Genomic DNA, 18,693 nt, shown 5'->3' with positions numbered 1-18,693 from the left:
ATAAAAATCCATTTAAATTACAGGTTGTAATGCAACAAAATAGGAAAAACGCCAAGGGAGGATGAATACTTCTGCAAGGCCCTGGAGACACATACCATTTACCACATAGAAGCTTTCAATATTTGTATTTGAATTTCTACAATTTATAGTTGGTTTGAAGTTTTTAAGTCATTGAAATTTGGAGCTATAGTCATCTTAAAATATTGTCCATGTACATTGTGTAATTTACTGATGGGTCCCTAACTAGCCCCATAGGGATATTGAATGTCAAACCAAATTGACCATTGGCGTTACGATTGGGTCACGTGCAGCTGCACTCCGAATGTATGATTACTTGGGTGCTGCCAGCTGTGGGCATATGGGCAAGATTGAAATAAACCCAACCCAACCCAAGGAAAACTGTTACGGTACCCTTCATTCCATGACATACCATTTATTTTCTATCATCTCGCAAATCTCAGTTAAGAAAGAGACTGACTTTATAACCAAAAATATCCTATTTACACTTTGTAGTAAATGTTGACAATAGAATAAATGTTTCTGACTCATATCAATGCCACATAGGCTGTTTTCAAAACGAGAAGTTGCTTTTTAGGGGTGGTCACCAATGGTATTCACTAAATTGATGGTTTATATTTAGGACAAGGATCATCGACTAGATACAACTAGATCGGATGGTCGGGTGCCGGAACATAATTACAAATCATTTGTAGACTGCAAATTGACCCATAAGAAGCCCAAACAGATACAGTGGGGCAAAAAAGTATTTAGTCAGCCACCAATTGTGCAAGTTCTCCCACTTAAAAAGATGAGAGAGGCCTGTAATTTTCATCATAGGTACACGTCAACTATGACAGACAAATTGAGAAAAAAAAATCCAGAAAATCCCATTGTAGGATTTTTAATGAATTTATTTGCAAATTATGGTGGAAAATAAGTATTTGGTCACCTACAAACAAGCAAGATTTCTGGCTCTCACAGACCTGTAACTTCTTCTTTAAGAGGCTCCTCTGTCCTCCACTCGTTACCTGTATTAATGGCACCTGTTTGAACTTGTTATCAGTATAAAAGACACCTGTCCACAACCTCAAACAGTCACACTCCAAACTTCACAATGGCCAAGACCAAAGAGCTGTCAAAGGACACCAAAAACAAAATTGTAGACCTGCACCAGGCTTGGAAGACTGAATCTGCAACAGGTAAGCAGCTTGGTTTGAAGAAATCAACTGTGGGAGCAATTATTAGGAAATGGAAGACATACAAGACCACTGATAATCTCCCTCGATCTGGGGCTCCATGCAAGATCTCACCCCGTGGGGTCAAAATGATCACAAGAACGGTGAGCAAAAATCCCAGAACCACACGGGGGGACCTAGTGAATGACCTGCTGAGAGCTGGGACCAAAGTAACAAAGCCAACCATCAGTAACACACTACGCCGCCAGGGACTCAAATCCTGCAGTGCGAGACGTGTCCCCCTGCTTAAGCCAGTACATGTCCAGGCCCGTCTGAAGTGCATTTGGATGATCCAGAAGAGGATTGGGAGAATGTCATATGGTCAGATGAAACCAAAATATAACTTTTTGGTAAAAACTCAACTCGTCATGTTTGGAGGACAAAGAATGCTGAGTTGCAGCCAAAGAACACCATACCTACTGTGAAGCATGGGGTTGGAAACATCATGCTTTGGGGCTGTTTTTCTGCAAAGGGACCAGGACGACTGATCCGTGTAAAGGAAAGAATGAATGGGGCCATGTATCGTGAGATTTTGAGTGAAACCCTCCTTCCATCAGCAAGGGCATTGAAGATGAAACGTGGCTGGGTCTTTCAGCATGACAATGATCCCAAACACACCGCCCGGGCAACGAAGGAGTGGCTTCGTAAGAAGCATTTCAAGGTCCTGGAGTGGCCTAGCCAGTCTCCAGATCTCAACCCCATAGAAAATCTTTGGAGGGAGTTGAAAGTCTGTGTTGCCCAGCGACAGCCCCAAAACATCACTGCTCTAGAGGAGATCTGCATGGAGGAATGGGCCAAAATACCAGCAACAGTGTGTGAAAACCTTGTGAAGACTTACAGAAAACGTTTGACCTGTGTCATTGCCAACAAAGGGTATATAACAAAGTATTGAGAAACTTTTGTTATTGACCAAATACTTATTTTCCACCATCATATGCCAATAAATTCATTAAAAATCCTACAATGTGATTTTCTGGATTTTTTTTTCTAATTTTGTCTGTCATAGTTGACGTGTACCTATGATGAAAATTACAGGCCTCTCTCATCTTTTTAAGTGGGAGAACTTGCACAATTGGTGGCTGACTAAATACTTTTTTTCCCCACTGTATAATATTTGACTAAAACATAATCATTTCAAACCTTTCTCACATTTGTATACTTGTCTCTCTAAATTAAAATCACTTGGAGCTGATTTCCTGGTGTTTTTATAGTATTTTATGTCCAACAATGAAACATAAAAAAATAAAAAAATATTTCTTTATTTATTTTTTGCTCTGAAAACTTGGGGGCAAATAAAACCACCCCCGGGGCAAATCCGGCCCATGGGCCACCAGTTGGGGAATCCTGATTTAGGATGATATTTTACAGCTTTGTCATTACATTTTTTCTTTGAAAATCATCTTATTTCTTTATTTGATATATTTTACCTGTGATAAAGTCCCCTGTAGCTCAGTTGGTAGAGCATGGCGCTTGCAACGCCAGGGTTGTGGGTTCGTTTCCCACGGGGGGCCAGTATGAAAAATGTATGCACTCACTAACTGTAAGTCGCTCTGGATAAGAGCGTCTGTTAAATGACTTAAATGGAAATAAGGCCACACAGAAGGCCAGAGACACCTGTAATAATCTGGAGTACCCCAAAAGGCCACTAGATGTCATCTTGCAAAATTCACCCAAAAACTTTAAAGTCACCAAACTTCTGGTAGTTCACTGGTAAACTTAGAAAGTTTCCAGTAATATACCCTCCCTTTGCCAACCTGAATCTACTCCAGTCAATGCTAAGGGCATTGAAAAGAGATGGCTTCATCAGAGCCTGGGCCTTTACTGAGTGTGACCCAGACTGCCACCTCTGTCCCCAGGCTGATGGTGTCTGGCTCGGCCGCCCTGCCCCAGCCCACCCTGCTACGCTGGGAGGAGATCACAGGACACACCCTGTTGGAGCGCTACGGCATGACAGAAATAGGCATGGCCCTGTCCAACCCCCTGAAGGGGCCTCGCATCCCAGGTACACACACCATTTACCACCACCATTTTCCTTTGTACAGTGACGTCATAACCTCACACACATCCAGTAACTATATGACAGTGAGTCTGTCTTTTAATTAATATTACAACATGCAGACAGTAATTAGGCTCTGTTGAAGCTCTATCTTTTTGCCCTGTCTGACCGTTGTCTCAGCTGTCTGAGGAACATGGTGTTGATCAGACTATTTCTTTCTGGTTTACCTATGTTCTTATTCCAGGTGACTTGGTATCAAAGCTCTATGCTGTTGTTGTTATTGTTGTTGTTGTTTCTGGTTAGATCCTCAGGTGACTGGAGGGCTATGTTCCTTTCTTTAGTCTTTTCATTCCTCTTCTAGTCTTTTGAGTGGAGGATCTTCAAAGCAGCGTTGTGACAAGGCAGGGTAATTTGACTGTCAGTAGCCCAGCTAATGCAGTCTCTGTTGTTGTGAGCGTGTGTTTGAAATAAAGAGGCAGGTTCTATTTAATCCTGGGAGGTGATTATTAAGACCAGCTCTGAGACGTTGCGGTCGTATTGACGTCTTTCCAGTAGCAGTCTATGAGACACTTGTTGAAGAGTGTGTGTGATGCCGTCTCCTTTTAAAGTAGGTTAAAACAAATCAATATCAACCACAGAGCTCTCAGAAAAGAACACTCCAGTTCCCCCCTCTCCCTCCACGGCACCCCACGCCTTCAAAACAACTGTCAACTGTTAACCAATCAAATTGTGTTTTAGTATGACTTTATTTATGACAATCTATTAAAGACGTATTGTCATTTTATGAGTGAGTATATACACAGTAATACACAATAATACAAGAATAATGGTAATATTTGTATCATGTTGATGGTTGTAATTTGCGTCCATGTTTGGCGTCTGAGAGGAGTAGGCTATACCCTAAAGCTATCTCTCTCTCATAATCTATTCATCTCCATCTCATTTGTATTTTTTCTTTCATCCTGTATTTTTTTCTTCTTCTTTTGTTTTCCCCCCTCTAACACCAGCCCTGGCAGGAGACACATGTCCCCTTTCAGCAGAATGACTTTGAGCATCTCAACCCCCACCCTTCCTGTCTTTCACTTCACACCCTTTCCCCCTCCCCCTTCTCTTCTCTCCCCTCTCCATCCCACTTTCTCCCTTCCCTGTGCTTTGTGTTTGGGGGAGGTTGTGGGGGGTTTGAGCAGCAGTGCTCCAGCAGGGCTCCAGGGGGCGCAGGGCTGTCAGCTCCCCAGGGCGGCCCAGAGAGAGCACAGCGTGAAGGAAGGCTGCTGAATTATGCATGGGGGAAGGCAGGCTTGGAGCTGCACCGCACACAGCTCTCTCTCCTCTCTGCCTGGCTGGTCTCATTTGAAAACTCTGGCTGGCTGGTTGTGTGTGTGGCTGGCTGGCATGGCTACTGCTGCAGTTGTCATTAGAGGTTCAGATGGGCCCACTGATGGAGCCTTGTTAATGGGCCTCTGTGCAGTCAGGGGAGCCATTGTGTTTCTGACAGGGCTGTCGCCACAGGGCCGGCTACATTCCACTACACACACACACACACACACACACCTACGTACTGTATATCTATAAAGCTATATTAATTCAGCTCTGCTTTAATAGGCATGAAGAAAAGGGCAGTAATGAGAACATGAGCATAATAAGATGTTATCTTATTCCTAATACCACTGGAATGTTGTTGTTGTTGTGATTTGAATTGATTATTTCTGCTATTTTCGGCAGAGGGCTGCTGTTGGCCGTATCATTTCATTAGTCGTTTCCAGCTGTCACTCAATGACCTTATGTTCCCTCTCAATGCTGTCCTCATTCCCCTGCATGGTTAGTAATTGTACCCTGTGTGGAATGTGGGTAGAACACTACTCTGTAATATTTCTATCTTCTATTTAGAGTTTCTAGTCACTCGTTTAGCCCTTGAGACAAAGGCAGTGCTATCAGAACCCATTGTATTCTTCACACCCATCGTCCCCTTTTTGTAATTCCACTCCAGTCTTTCTATTCTGCCTGTAGCCTTTGAAGTGGCAGTCAATCTCAATTCTCTGTAAAGTAACGGTGACTTGAATGTTACATGGCTCCAAAATATGTCTGGCCTCCCTCCCGAATAGAGAGAAAAAGCGAAGGAGACAGAGAGGGGCAGAGAGAGAGATTGCTCGGGCTCAAGTATAAATGGATTTTGGTTACTTTGTGATTGAGGGGTGAAAGCTCTTTTTATCACCCCATCGTTGGCATCTTCCTGCTGTGTTTGGAGGGTGAGGAGGAATGAGGACACGCTAACGATTTCCCAGCGCACTGGGAAACAACCCCGGGAGAAAAACAAAAAGACAGGGACTGAGATGGATGTCATCCTCTCACACAAAAACACTCTCAAATGAAGGGGATGGTGGCAGGAGGGATAGGACAGGAAGTGGCTTTAGAGAGAAGACTGACTTAACAGAGATAAACTGGCTGGTCTGGTTTTAAAACAATGGGAAGAAAGTTTGTATCTCTGTGTTTCTCGCTCTGCTGATGAAGTGGAAATGCAGTGTGTTTGATTGGCATTGCCAATCAGGGCTAAAGTTGATTAGATCAATATGAAGCAGGGAGTTATTTTGTAATCATGGCCTGTCTGCCCTGTTCTTTATTGGGAGAGCAGTGGCCTGTGAAATGACATGGCCCACAGTGTCACACAGAGAGCGAGAGAGAGCAGGCTGCACAAAGGTTTCCTTCTCTTCTGGTGGTGGCAGTCATTAGAGCTTATCTCTCTATAGGTCACACAGACAGAAGGAGAAAATGCCTCAGGAGAGGGGAACGTGTGGGTGGTCACATGCGTATGTGTGGGTGGTCACCTGCGTATGTGTGGGTGGTCACATGCGTATGTGTGGGTGGTCACATGCGTATGTGTGGGTGGTCACCTGCGTATGTGTGGGTGGTCACATGCGTATGTGTGCGCACTGTGTAGGAGAAGGACTGTCATTAAATCACTATTTTCATTTGTATTTGTTGATGCAAATATTTTGGGGATAAATTGTTTTATTTAAAACTGTTAGCATTAATTGTGATAGTGTAATTAGTTCCATTGTGTATGCATGATGTGAGTATTTACCGTTGTATGTGTTTATGTGTGTGCAGGTGCAGTCGGTGTCCCTCTTCCAGGAGTGGAGGTTCGCATCGTCATGACGAACGCAACCAGCACCACCATCGCCGAGGGCAACAGCAGAGAAACTCAGGTATTCAGTAGTCAGAAACACTCACATCCATAGATACAGTAGGAGTATATTAATCAGTCTGAGGAGTATATTAATGTTGTTAAAAAAACAGTTAGCATGTCCAGGACCCTGTCTGTCTTACCCATCCACTTGTGTGTGTGTCTCTTTAGGTGCGTTCAGGGTTGGAGGGGAAGGAGGGGGAGCTGATGGTGCGAGGAAACCAGGTCTTCACAGAGTACTGGAACAAACCAGAGGCCACCAGGGAGTCTTTCACTGAGGACGGCTGGTTCAAAACAGGTACAGTACACTGCCTCAGTCAGAAACACACCGCCATCTCATGATTTATTGACTGGTATGCAGCTACACAGGCTCTTAACTTGAGGGACAGCCTGATGATACAATACTATGAGAGGGCTGCAAAAGACTAGTGAATATTTCACATGGCCACTAGGTCTGTGGTGGCTAGGGTTCACCATGTTCTCTCTACTTCACCAATTACACCCAGAAGACTGGATGAGGCACGTTGTCAGAACTGTGTTTGTCATGACCTCTCTTTCTCCAGGAGCTGTATTTAAACATTTAGGAGGAAGGCGTCTCGCTCCCCTCCAGTGACTGGGTTGTGATAAATGGAGGATGTGTGTTTTTGATGCTGGGAGGCATTTCTCCTCTCTAAGTGGTTGTGACTCCTCTGTGGGTTGGGGAGAAGAAGAGCAGAGCTGTCAGTGGTGCAGAAGCAGGCTAGGCCCTCTCTGGCCCAGTACATTCCCCCAAGGAGCCCCGCTTTAGAACAGGGCTACAGGGATGGAGGAGCTGCTGAGAGAGAGAGAGAAAGAGAGAGAGAGATGGGCAGGGATAAAGGATGGAGAGAAGTGGGCAAGAAAGAGTGGAGTAGGCACAGATGGAGAAGGGGCTGCAGAGAGGGAGAGAGTTAGGGAGAGCTGGCAGGGAGGAAGGCGGGAGCTGGCAGGGTGGAGTGGGTTTAATTGGCTTTAAGGGCTGGAAGGACAGAGTTCCAGTGCGCCGCACGCTGCTGTCACACTCCATTAGGCCCACTGGCCGGATAATGAGAGCCAGCACAATCAGCTCCCAGCAGACAGACCAGCCAGTCAGTCAGTGCCCTAGCCGGCCACTGCTACTGCCAAGCACCCTGCCTGCCTGCCCACCCGCCTGCCTGCTCCATCCTACACACACATACACATGCACACACACGCACCATCGCCTCAGGCAGCCTGCTTGCCATGGCGACCCTGCATCCACCAGCTCCATAGGCAGCTATATCCTCACTACCAGAGGAGGCTGGTGGGAGGAGCTATAAGAGGACGGGCTCATTGTAATGGCTGGACTGGAATAAATGGAACGGAGTCAAACATATGTTGGATTTGTTTGATACCGTTTCACTTATTCCATTCCAGCCATTACAATGAGCCTGTCCTCCTAGAGCGCCTCCCAGCAGGCTCACATTACAGCACTACTTTACATTTACTTTGACATACATGCCCAGGCCTATTCACCCTATTCTGCTGCCCCCCTCCCTGACACTGTAGGTGTTAGAAGTGTCAGATCTGATGCCACCTCATCTGAAGGCTTTGTGGCCAGTTCATATAGTTGAATAGGGAGACTGGAGAATGGGCACAATGCTATTCCCTGTCCAGTGCATGGTTCTTTGTTTGTCAGTATGCGTGAAGATTTGCTCTGTTGGTGTGAAGGCAGGGTGAAAAGGTGTGAGTTTCAACAACAGTACTACTTACACTCTCCCTCACTTCCACCAACTTCCTCTCACACTCATACCCTTTTCACCCTCACACCTGCTCCCCCTCTCCCCCTCTCCTCCTCTCCGCCTCCTCGCTTCTTCATCTAACACTCCTACTTACCTCCACCCCTCCCTCCCAACCTCTCCCTTTCTTCACTCTCACCTGAACTATCGGTCTGTCTCTCACCATCTCAACTCTTAACCCTCCCATCCTCCTCTTGGATTTGACCCTGTGTGCTCACCCTTTACCATACACACAGACTCCCTCAGAGAGAGAGGGGGAAAGAGAGAGGGAAGAGGAGAGAGATGAAGAGAGGGAGGAAGAGAAAATAATAGAGAGAGCCAAGAGATCAACATGGTTTCTGTTTGCCTGGCGGTATCTTTAATTGGGTAAGTGTGGCCTGACTGGCACCTCTATGGATAAGCTGTCACCCTGTTGAGTGCTCACTTTGCGCCCATCTCCACACTACGTTTGTTCCCATTGATTTTCCTCACTTCTCTTTGTGTCAACTCACTCGCTCGGCCTCTCCTCTCCTCCAATCTGCCCTGCTTTCAAACGTATTCCTCAGTAGCTCCCTTTCAGCTGTCTGTGTCTGCTAGATTACCTACCAGGGAGAGGGACAGAATGTGTGTCAGTCTCCTTAACTGGCCAGTGGCTCCAGGCCACCTATTGACATGCCACCAGATGTCTCTTCACAGTCCCCAAGTCCAGAACAGACTATGGGAGACGCACAGTACTACATGGAACTCTATTCCACATCAGGTAACTGATGCAAGCAGTAGAATCAGATTTAAAACACAGATAAAAATACACCTTATGGAACAGCAGGGACTGTGAAGCAACACAAACATAGGCACAGACACATGATCACATACACACTATACACACACGTACACATGGATTATGTGTTGTAGATATGTGGTAGTAGAGTATGGGCCTGAGGGCACACACTTAGTGTGTTGTGAATTCTGTAATGAATGTATTGTAATGTTTTTACAATTGTAAAGCTGCCTTAATTTTGCCGGACCCCAGGAAGAGTATGCAGCAGCTAATGGGATCCATAATAAATACAAATAAAAACAAATTGACATTCACACTGGCTTAGAGTTACTGACTGTTTGATTTGGGTCTACCATGCCAAACACTAATGATGAGCCAGTCTCTGGACATAGCAACTGAAACCATACCTCCACTAGTCTCATCCCTCTTTCAGGATCTTAACATCATTTCAACCACGTGACAACCGTGCTGACACACAAGCACACAGACGGTGTGAGGAATCCTGCCAAGGCCTAACGCCATCATGAATTCATAACCTATGTTGTGGATGGATCGTTATCTTCGACTCCCTCCATGAAATATTGACTGTTGCGGTCAGATTTCTTCTGCCTCTGGTGTTTGTGTGCAGGCTCCCTGCCTGTGTGGTTAGGCTCTTACTAATAAGGTTTTTCCATTCTACCAGTGCAGTCCTTAAGACTGTCCCTCGTAAACAAGACCATTAATTGTATTAGCGGTAGCGCTACAGAGATAGAAATGGAGCGAGAGGGGTAGAGGAAGAGAGCGGGAGAGACTGGGAGAAGTGGGGTTCAGCTGGTCTCCAGCGCTCTAGCAGGACAGCTCACTCTTTCCCCGGAATGGATTATGCGCTGAAAAACAATAAATAAATATATCAATAAATAAAGATGGCTGGGAGGGGAAAGCATTAGCAATTTTCCAAATGCTGCGTGCACATACTTATGAATAATGGAGGCATCTTAAAAGTTGCCAGTGCTCGGGTAAGCACTGTTTGGGGACTGCACATTAGCCTTGCTGAGCTCGTAAATAACAGGCAGGCCTGGATGTGGGTGTGCAGGCCACTGGAGGGAGAGGGGAGAATGTTAACTAGGGTGAGAGGAGAGGAGTGGAGCTCAACCTCCCTCAGCTCATCTCAGGGCGGAGAGGAGAGCAGAACCTCTCACAGAGCCAGGCTCATTACCGTTACATTACCACACACACCGCAAGCACACACACATACACTACAGTATATATACTGTATATTATATATTTTTTAATGATACTTGGAGTTATAGAATCAATATAATATCGTCAAAAATAATGTGGCGATACTCTCCTGTATCGATTTTTCCCCCATCACTAGTCTGTGGTCCGTTGATTTTGTGTGTAATTTGTACTGTGGCCGGATTTTGCATTCAATCTGCAAATATTTTTTACATTTGTGTGTGTGTGCTCAGTGCGTGTTAGGTTTTAAAGTTTTGTCAGTCTTAACCTCTCAGCTAGAAAGTCTGCAGGACAGACAGTCAGACAGTCAGCAGTGTGCCTTATTTTCCAGGCAGGCACATCGCTAGTGATTTAAGCGTTCCGCCATTGCTCCCAGCAGTGTTCTTCTCCCCTTATGCGTCTCTCCTCCTCTCCCTTCCTCCCTCTCCCCTCTCCCCTCCCAATGTCACATTTCACCTCCGCTCAGAACGCGGTGCCCCTCCAATGTCACGTTCCCCTCATGGCTCTACCGCCCACCTTCCCCTTGTTCCATTTCCCCTATGGTAAGGCTACACATCCATTCCAATGATATGTTCCAATCAAGGTGTTGACATGTGGAGCTCTGTGTAGCCATATACTCTGGTACAGGTATTGTACTTCAACTCAGTAAGCACTTGTGTCTGCAGGATATGTGGTAAGCCACTAGTTCTACATTGGAATGCTATAAACATTCTGTGTGCCCAAAGAAGAAACAAAGACTGGTAGAACAGCCCACATTAGGTTTATTGACCTACTCTACTTTTGTCTTGGCATTTATTTTCTCTTTTTAGTGGAAAGACTGATTGATAAATAGTGAGTATTTTCTGAGCTGGCTGTCAACTGTAGACATGCTGTGGCTGATGGCAGATGGAAGGGGATGGAGGGACCTCTTTGTGTTGTTCTGATAGAGTTGGCCATGAGATGAGAGGATGGAGGTATAGGTAGGATGGAAGGAACAGGCTGTAAGTCTTTTTAGACTCACTGATAAGGCAGGGAAATGCCTACAGTACATTGATAGGCATACTAGCATTACCACTACAGTGGAGGCAGTGTGCTGCCATGTTGATCTCTGCTATGTCTTTGTATAAATGGTTACTGTTTCGATTTTAGGGAGCTTGCTACTGCACCGGCTCTGTGTGTCAACATGGTGAGCAGTTGCATGCAGACTGTAGTCAAGTAGTTAGTGTAAGTACACGCCAGATCTCCGGGAGAGGTTATCAATCGTAGAAGTTTTGCTCGCTATCTCACCAAGACGATAAGCAACCGCGAGCAACATAGTCAGTAACATTAACATAAAGCAATTCTCTCCCTTTTAATTGCATTGTATTAAACAAATTAGATCACTCATCCAAGTGCGAAGCCGCTTTCTTGTACGATATTAATTACGCAAAAAGGAGCTGTGACAAAAGTTAAGGATGATAAATAACATCAGAGCTGGTGATTTTTGTCAGCGGTTGTCTGTTATTCATCCTCATTAGCTGTTCCATTTAGTCGCCTGGGTTTTAATGTTGGCATTAATATTAATGTCTCCCTGCTTTGTGTTGACTGTTGTTCTTAAAGAGAGATGGCTGATAAACAGAGTAGCAGACCCCCCATTCATCCAGCTCAGATAAGGCCTTCTGCTCTTACTGCGATGCTGGATGTTCTCACTGAGAACATGGCTACTGGCTTATCTTCATCACTGCGTTACTTAGTAAGTTGATTGCGTCTTGTGTGAGGTGAAATGCTGACTGGCTGATACAGGACCTACTTGATGTCCTTAAACTTGCAACTTGTACAGACATTGTTCCATGTGTCTGTCCCTCTCCAACGGCTAGAGCAGCGGCGCCTGGAGCTGACAGAAGTGTGTGTGACGCTGAGCGTGGCCTTTGTCATTTGTCTCACTCTGCCCTTTCTAGAGCCCCCCCCCACACACACACCAAAACCTCCCACAGTGTAACCTTACCACTGAGTGTGCCCAGAGCAGCCCAAGACAAGAGTGGGTGTATGTTTGTGCCTCTGCGTTTACAAAAATGTGTCTGGCTTTGGGCAGTGCTGACTTTCACTTCCCTGCCTTTTCCCTGTCTCAGACTTCCAGCCAGGCTTGAGATCATGGTGCCAGGCAGGGGGAGACAGACACTGGCAAGGAGGAGAGAGGAGAGGAGACATGCCACTGCAGACCAGGAACTTTCTCTGCACACCATCTCCATCTTCTATTCTATTCTTTCCTCACTCCACTGTTTTTCATTTCTTCACTGCCATCCATCGTTTTTTTTTTTTTGTTCATGCCTAGGAAGGAGATGAAAGCCCAGCGCAATTAGGCTTCTTATCGTTTTAATTAAGAAAGCCACTCGTCCATATCTCCCTCCTCCGCTTGTCCTCCACAACAGTAATGAGACTGGGATGCCAAATCACAAGTATTATTCTGTGTGTCCTGGTAACACACTTGCAAACACCCCCCTCACCATTTTTATCAGTTTCGTCTCCAATCACTATTCCCACTGGCCCCTCATTCCAAACAGCCGCTGTTTCTCTCTCTTTGTTTTCCAGGTCCTCAAAGACGTAAGGTCACAACAGCCATCGTCAAGTGAGCACCAAGTGTCTCAAAGTCAGCTGAAGTGTGTTTGACTGTACTGTGTGTTAGTAATGTCTGCCTGCTGTGCAGTGTAGACCTCTCTCCCCTCAGACATCATTGAGCAGTAAAGGGGTGTGAAGTGAAAAGCAATGCATATATTCCCACTCCACCCCCATGGCATCCCACTTATCTGTAGTCATGTAAAACATGTTCTCATTCTACTTTCTATTTACATGAGAACGGGGCTACACGCCTGTGACTAAATTATTCCTGGCTTTTGGGGTTTTCTTCCTTAAAACTGAAGGGGAAACTGTAAATATACTATTACTGATGTTAACACCCATCCAGTTCCTCTGCTAGCCCCCCTCCTCCCCCCCTCCTCTCTACCCCCCTCCTCCCCCATTGCCCCGGTCTATCAGTGCAGAGCAGTGGTCTGTGAAGAAATTCCCAATATCTAAATTTACACACTGTATCAATCTTGTTTAATAGACTAGAAAGCTTATTGCTCCGGTGCGGAGCCGGGAGAGAGGGCAGCGGTGATAAATTGCGGCGTCCCTGCGACAGCCGCCCGTGATGTATAATGAAATATTTATGATTTATCCCGGCTAATAAACTGAAATGAAGTGCGTGATGTATGGGAACAGATGGGCCCTCTATTGATGCTGTGCTCGGCGGAGGCAGAGAGGAGAGAGAGAGAGAGGAGAGGGAGGGAGGGAGGCAATGGGAGAGGAAGAGGAAGAGAGAGAAATGGGAGATAGAGAGGAGGGGATGGAGTCGCAGGACTGAAAGCGGAGCGTGCTGAAAGAGGCAGGATGGATAGAGGGATGTAGAGGAAAGATGAATGTATTTTGGGAGGTTGATATGATGGAGTGGGTGAGTGATAGAGGGGAGATGAGAGACTGTAACTAAACTGCTTTTGATTTATGCTTAAGTCTTTATCTAGTATTTCCTTACCTTGATACCATATACGATGGTAAGTGTGTACTATGCATATGATAATGTACACTGATATGATCTGAGTCATAGAATGTAGAGGTGACTGTATGGTCTGGTAGAAGTGAGACTGAATAGAAGGTCATGTCGTAGTTCTCTTCTCCTGATGCTGTATCTCTAATGAAGGCAGTCAGAGAGAGAGGCTGGGTGACCTTGTGCATCTGTCACCTGCTGCACCTTCCACTTGTCCTCCACCAGTCACCACCCACCAGCCCTGGGCCAGGCGCCGTCTCCAGCACCCGCTTAACCCCCTCATACGCAGCCCAATACACCCCAATACACCCCCACACCTCTCACATACCTCAATACACCCCCACACCTCTCATACACCTCTCACACACCCCAATACACCCCCACACCTCTCACACACCCCAATTCACCCCCAAACCTCTCACACAGCCTTCATTTCCCTCTCCCTGCCTCAGCTGGGGACACTGTAATGATCCACCAGAACTCTCGCCTTCTCTCCACACCTCCCCCTCGCCCTCTCTCAGTCCAACACTCATCCTCCACAATGACCCACTTCCCCTCCTCATCATCCCCCAGCCCCAGCTGAGCCCTCACACTCAATAACCAGCCCCCACCAACCACCCACACACACACTTCCAACACCCCCACACACACACACATAACCTCCTCTTTCCACACGCCACTCCCAAACACACACAATTACAGTTCTCCCCCGTGGTCACACCAGTAGGTGTCTAGCATGTCTCTTCTGTCTGAGGGCACAGCTCCTATGACAGTCAGTCAGTGTTCCACTCAGCTCCTCTCCTCAGCCTCTCTGAGCCCTGGCTGATAGGTGTGGCGTTTTCCGCTGAAAGAAAGTGTTACCTAGTGATGAGGTGTCAGGTGGCCTGGATGTCAGCCAGCTCCCAGATATGGTCCACGGATGTTTGTGTTTTTTTAAAATATATTATATAGGCTGTTGTTCTTACAGTGCCACTGAGACAGCCCGGCACACCTGAGTCTTGGCGTTGTGCTGCTAATCAGTGGTGTGCATGGGGGAGGTAATTAAGGGGAACTCCAGCTGAGCTGCTCTCTCTCTCTCTCTTTCCTCTCAGCTATTTGCCCAAGAGATAGAGCCAGAGCAGGTTCAATACTCACTTATTAGAAAGCAGAGGGGAATGCATCAGCAGCCCTGGGTGTGTGTTTTCGTGCATGTGTGCAGCGTCCAGGATATTGCCATTCACCTGCTGATTGATGGAGCTCTCAGTCTCAGCTGTTCTGCTGTGGTCTGGACTGTGCTGGCCATGTTTACTGTGGTTCCACTGAGTCTCTGACACGCTAATGAAGCAGGCCTGCTTTGTGGTACTATGAGCCCACCCTCTCTACCTCCTCCACACACAAGCCTGTATTAGACACAATATGGCAAGTCATATGACAACCCGTTGGGAGTAGGGGTTGAATTATGGCGTTTGTGCGTTTTTCAGTACATGGTAGATGTGCATACCTTTGATAGACGAGGACTAATTTTTTGTTTAGCGTGGGCTTGTTTTGCTGTGTTTCTCCTATCTAAGCCCAGTCTTCCTGTGTTTGTATGGTGTCCTGTAGGGGACACAGCGGTCTATAAGGATGGGGTGTACTGGATCATGGGCCGCACCTCAGTGGACATCATAAAGAGTGCAGGATATAAGATCAGTGCTCTGGAGGTGGAGCGACACCTGCTAGCCCATCCTGACATCACAGGTAAACACACCCTCCATTGGCAGCTTGGCCTAAATACTCGGACTTTTGTGTTTACATTTACATTTTACATTTTAGTCATTTAGCAGACGCTCTTATCCAGAGCGACTTACAGTTAGTGAGTGCATACATTTTTCATACTGGTTTCCATGGCTGGCACCATTAGATTAGCACCATTTAGATTGGTTGGGTTTAAACAACATTAATTATTTTACTAGTTGACATATTACAGTAGCTTTCAGGGTGTATCTTATTTCAGGGTGTTATGCTGATGCCCATGTGTGGTGACCCTTGACCTCTCAGATGTGGCTGTGATTGGAGTTCGGGACGCCACCTGGGGACAGAAGGTGACAGCGGTGGTGCAGCTGAAGAGGGGGCTGAGCATGACCCTGTCAGAGCTGAAGACTTGGGCCAGGTAACAGGCAACACAAAGGACATTATTGTCACACTAGTTTTACAGCGCCATAAAGCAGCATTAGTAAAAAAATATATATATACATAACTCCCAATACCTGTAGAGGTATTTATTTCAAAACCACTCATTTTACCAAGTCCATTAAGGTGCTTATAAATCGTAGATCTCTTGTATTACAAACGTGTGCCAGACCGAATTCTAATAGATATTGGATGTATTGGTATGTCTGCTAGCTAGTTAGCTACGCTTTGTCATGCTACTCCATTCCATCAGCTATTTGCTGTTTAGGGTTCTGTGGCTTTACTATTTGGGAACATACGAAAACCTTAAATTGTGTGTTTTTGAAAATAGAATGGCGTCCACTGCATTTATTGAATTAGAGGAAGACTTCACTGCTCAGTCCCCCAAGGAGTCATCCAGACTTGTTTATAGTAACTGATGCTGAAGCCACAAAATCAATGAGAGAGAGAGGTGAGAGAGAGGTGAGAGAGAGAGAGCGAGCAAAAACTCATTTAACTGAAGGGGCCAAGGGCAGATGTGGACTGAAGAAGGGAGGTTGAGGAAATTAGGGTTTTTGATGGAGGACTCTCTGTCTGGCAGGCAAGCCGTTTCAGTCTTGGCTTCTTTTTTCCCCTAAATGTCACTGTGGTTTGTTTTGCCCTCCAACACTGGCAGAAGACACATGTCCCTTTCTGTGGAATGGCTCAGGGCATGTCTCTCTCCTTCTCTCTCTCCCGCCTTGTGCCACCCCCCCTCTCTCTTTCACTCGCTCTCTGTATTCTTTCTTTCCGTCTCCCTCCCTCCATCTGTCTTTGTCTTTCTCTCTATCACCCTCTGCCCACCCCGTTTGCGTGTGTGCTGTGGGCTCCATATGGTGCGGGGGTGTGCAGGCCCTACTGCTGTGCCCTGCTGGTCCTGCATGGTGGATTAACAGCGCTGCCTGTCTGCCAATGACCCTGTCCCCCTCACCCACAGGTGCTGCCTGCGGACGGGCAAGCACAGGGCCAAGGCAGGGCCAGCCAGGGTGAAGGAGATGAGAGGAGGAACAGAAAGGGGGAGAGAGAGGAGGGGGGACACAAACAAGTGCATGGATGCTCACTCCTCAGTGCCCCGGCTTCAGCTGTCACTCTGTATCTGTGTCAAGCGCTGTGTTCCTCACTAGCTAGTGCAGACACACACATATACATACACACACAACAGGCAGAGCCTCCGAGAGATGGGTGCGTAGTGTACAGACATGAACAAGCCCCATTAGACAGACACACACACCACGTGCACATAGTTGTCTGACACAGTCATGCAGTCACATGTATAGAGAGAGACAGAACCATATGCTGCGAGGGACAGAAGTACGCTATGCTACAGTATAATTTATTGATTTACTATTCTCTGTCTATCGCCACAACACAGCCATTAGATAATAAAAAAGCTTCAGGCTTCACGACTCGACATAACAACCATGCATTCAAAATGGAAAACATTTAATTAGCTCAGCCTTCTGTTTTTGCCATGACTTTTTGTTTTTTATTTTGTGCTGATTATATTGTTTTGTATTAACCAAATAGGAAATGTCTTGAAGCAGTCTGGGGGATAATACTGAGGAGAGAGGCGCTCTAGTGCGTATGAAGGACGTTCTCTTATCTCTCAAACTGACTGCAACACCAGAGGCTCAGCCTTTGTTCCGCTGTAATTGTTATTGTGTGTATGCTCAAGTAGTGTCTCGTGGCTTTGTGCCTGTGTGCGTGTGCCTGTGTGTTAAGCAGTAGAATTGTTAATATGTGAATGCCTTTATATGTGTTTCTGTCCTGTGTGTTAATTGTCCTGTGTTGTGTTTCAGAGAGCACATGGCTCCGTACACCATCCCTACAGGCCTGGTCCTTGTGGAGGAGATGCCCAGGAACCAGATGGGGAAGGTCAACAAGAAGGACTTACTCAAGCACTTTTTCCCCAGCTAACTAGTAGAGAAGCCTGCACCTCCTTCACGCCCGCCTCCTCCATGACACCTCCCTCCAGCAGGAGCAGAGACCCTCATCATACTACAGTAAACCATCGAGATGTACCCCAAGTGACTGACTCACCAGACAGTGGTCTGGGGAAGAATGAAGAGACCTCATTGAGGATCCCACTAACTACACCATTGACCCCACTCAGCTCTGAGTTAGTGGTATAAATACTGTAGGACTGTTCACTGCTGGGCCTGGAGGCACTGAGCTCAGCAGTGCTGTGTCTTACACATGATTAAACTGCTGTAGAGATATATTTAGTTTGGCCGCTATGATAGAGAACTGATTTAATACGATAACGCTGTGGTGCCTTCTTTAAAGACTGAGTGCTACGATCATTAGCATGACTGGGGATCATGACATGAATAATTATGCAAACACACAAGTACATTAAGAAACTGTGAAAATGATAAGAGCAGCAAGAGATCCTTGACATTATACACAGAAGAAGAAGAGAGGGGAATACAGTGCATTCTTAAATTGTTCATAATTACAATCCAGATGGATGCCCTTGAATTGGCAATGAAGTTTATTTTAATGTAATAAAATGGATGATGTATGGAAATGCAGTTTTTGCTGTTTGGTTTATTGATTGCAGCCTTGCTTAATATTCAGCTACTGTGTAAGGGGTGACATATCAAGAGAGTGTGTGTAGGTGTGTGCAGCTGTGGGTACACAGGTGTGATGAGAGCCTAGAGGCAGAGAGGAAGGAGTCTAGATAGAGAAGTGTCCCACAGCTGGAAATCCTCCAACCTCCTCTCTTTTCCACCCTCCTCCTCTCTTTTCATCTCTCCTCCCACAGGCTAATGTGAGAGATCGAGTACCTACGCCGTTCATTGTTTGACACCATCATCATGGGTCA

General features: G+C 46.2%; 1 protein-coding gene across 4 annotated transcripts in view; it reads left to right on the top strand.

Annotated features, from left to right (window-relative positions):
* acsf3 (acyl-CoA synthetase family member 3) overlaps positions 1 to 18,400 on the top strand; it is a 29,759-nt gene extending 11,359 nt beyond the window's left edge. For 3 of the 4 annotated variants that reach the window (XM_041872692.2, XM_041872693.2, XM_041872694.2), the window contains exons 5-10: positions 3,092 to 3,237; positions 6,337 to 6,434; positions 6,584 to 6,710; positions 15,282 to 15,416; positions 15,717 to 15,828; positions 17,666 to 18,400. In XM_041872692.2, coding sequence (XP_041728626.2) covers positions 3,092 to 3,237; positions 6,337 to 6,434; positions 6,584 to 6,710; positions 15,282 to 15,416; positions 15,717 to 15,828; positions 17,666 to 17,783 — 736 coding nt within the window. In that variant the 3' untranslated portion in view covers positions 17,784 to 18,400. Of the gene's footprint in view, positions 1 to 3,091; positions 3,238 to 6,336; positions 6,435 to 6,583; positions 6,711 to 15,281; positions 15,417 to 15,672; positions 15,829 to 17,665 lie in introns of those variants that run through there. The other variant, XM_041872695.2, reaches the window with a different exon arrangement.
* The last annotated feature ends 293 nt before the right edge of the window (positions 18,401 to 18,693 follow it).

The sequence above is a fragment of the Coregonus clupeaformis genome, chromosome 15 (genome assembly GCF_020615455.1).
Source record: "Coregonus clupeaformis isolate EN_2021a chromosome 15, ASM2061545v1, whole genome shotgun sequence".
In the NCBI taxonomy this organism is placed as follows: domain Eukaryota; kingdom Metazoa; phylum Chordata; class Actinopteri; order Salmoniformes; family Salmonidae; genus Coregonus; species Coregonus clupeaformis.
Note: the sequence above shows the minus strand (reverse complement) of the source record. Positions and strands in the feature narration are given on the sequence as shown.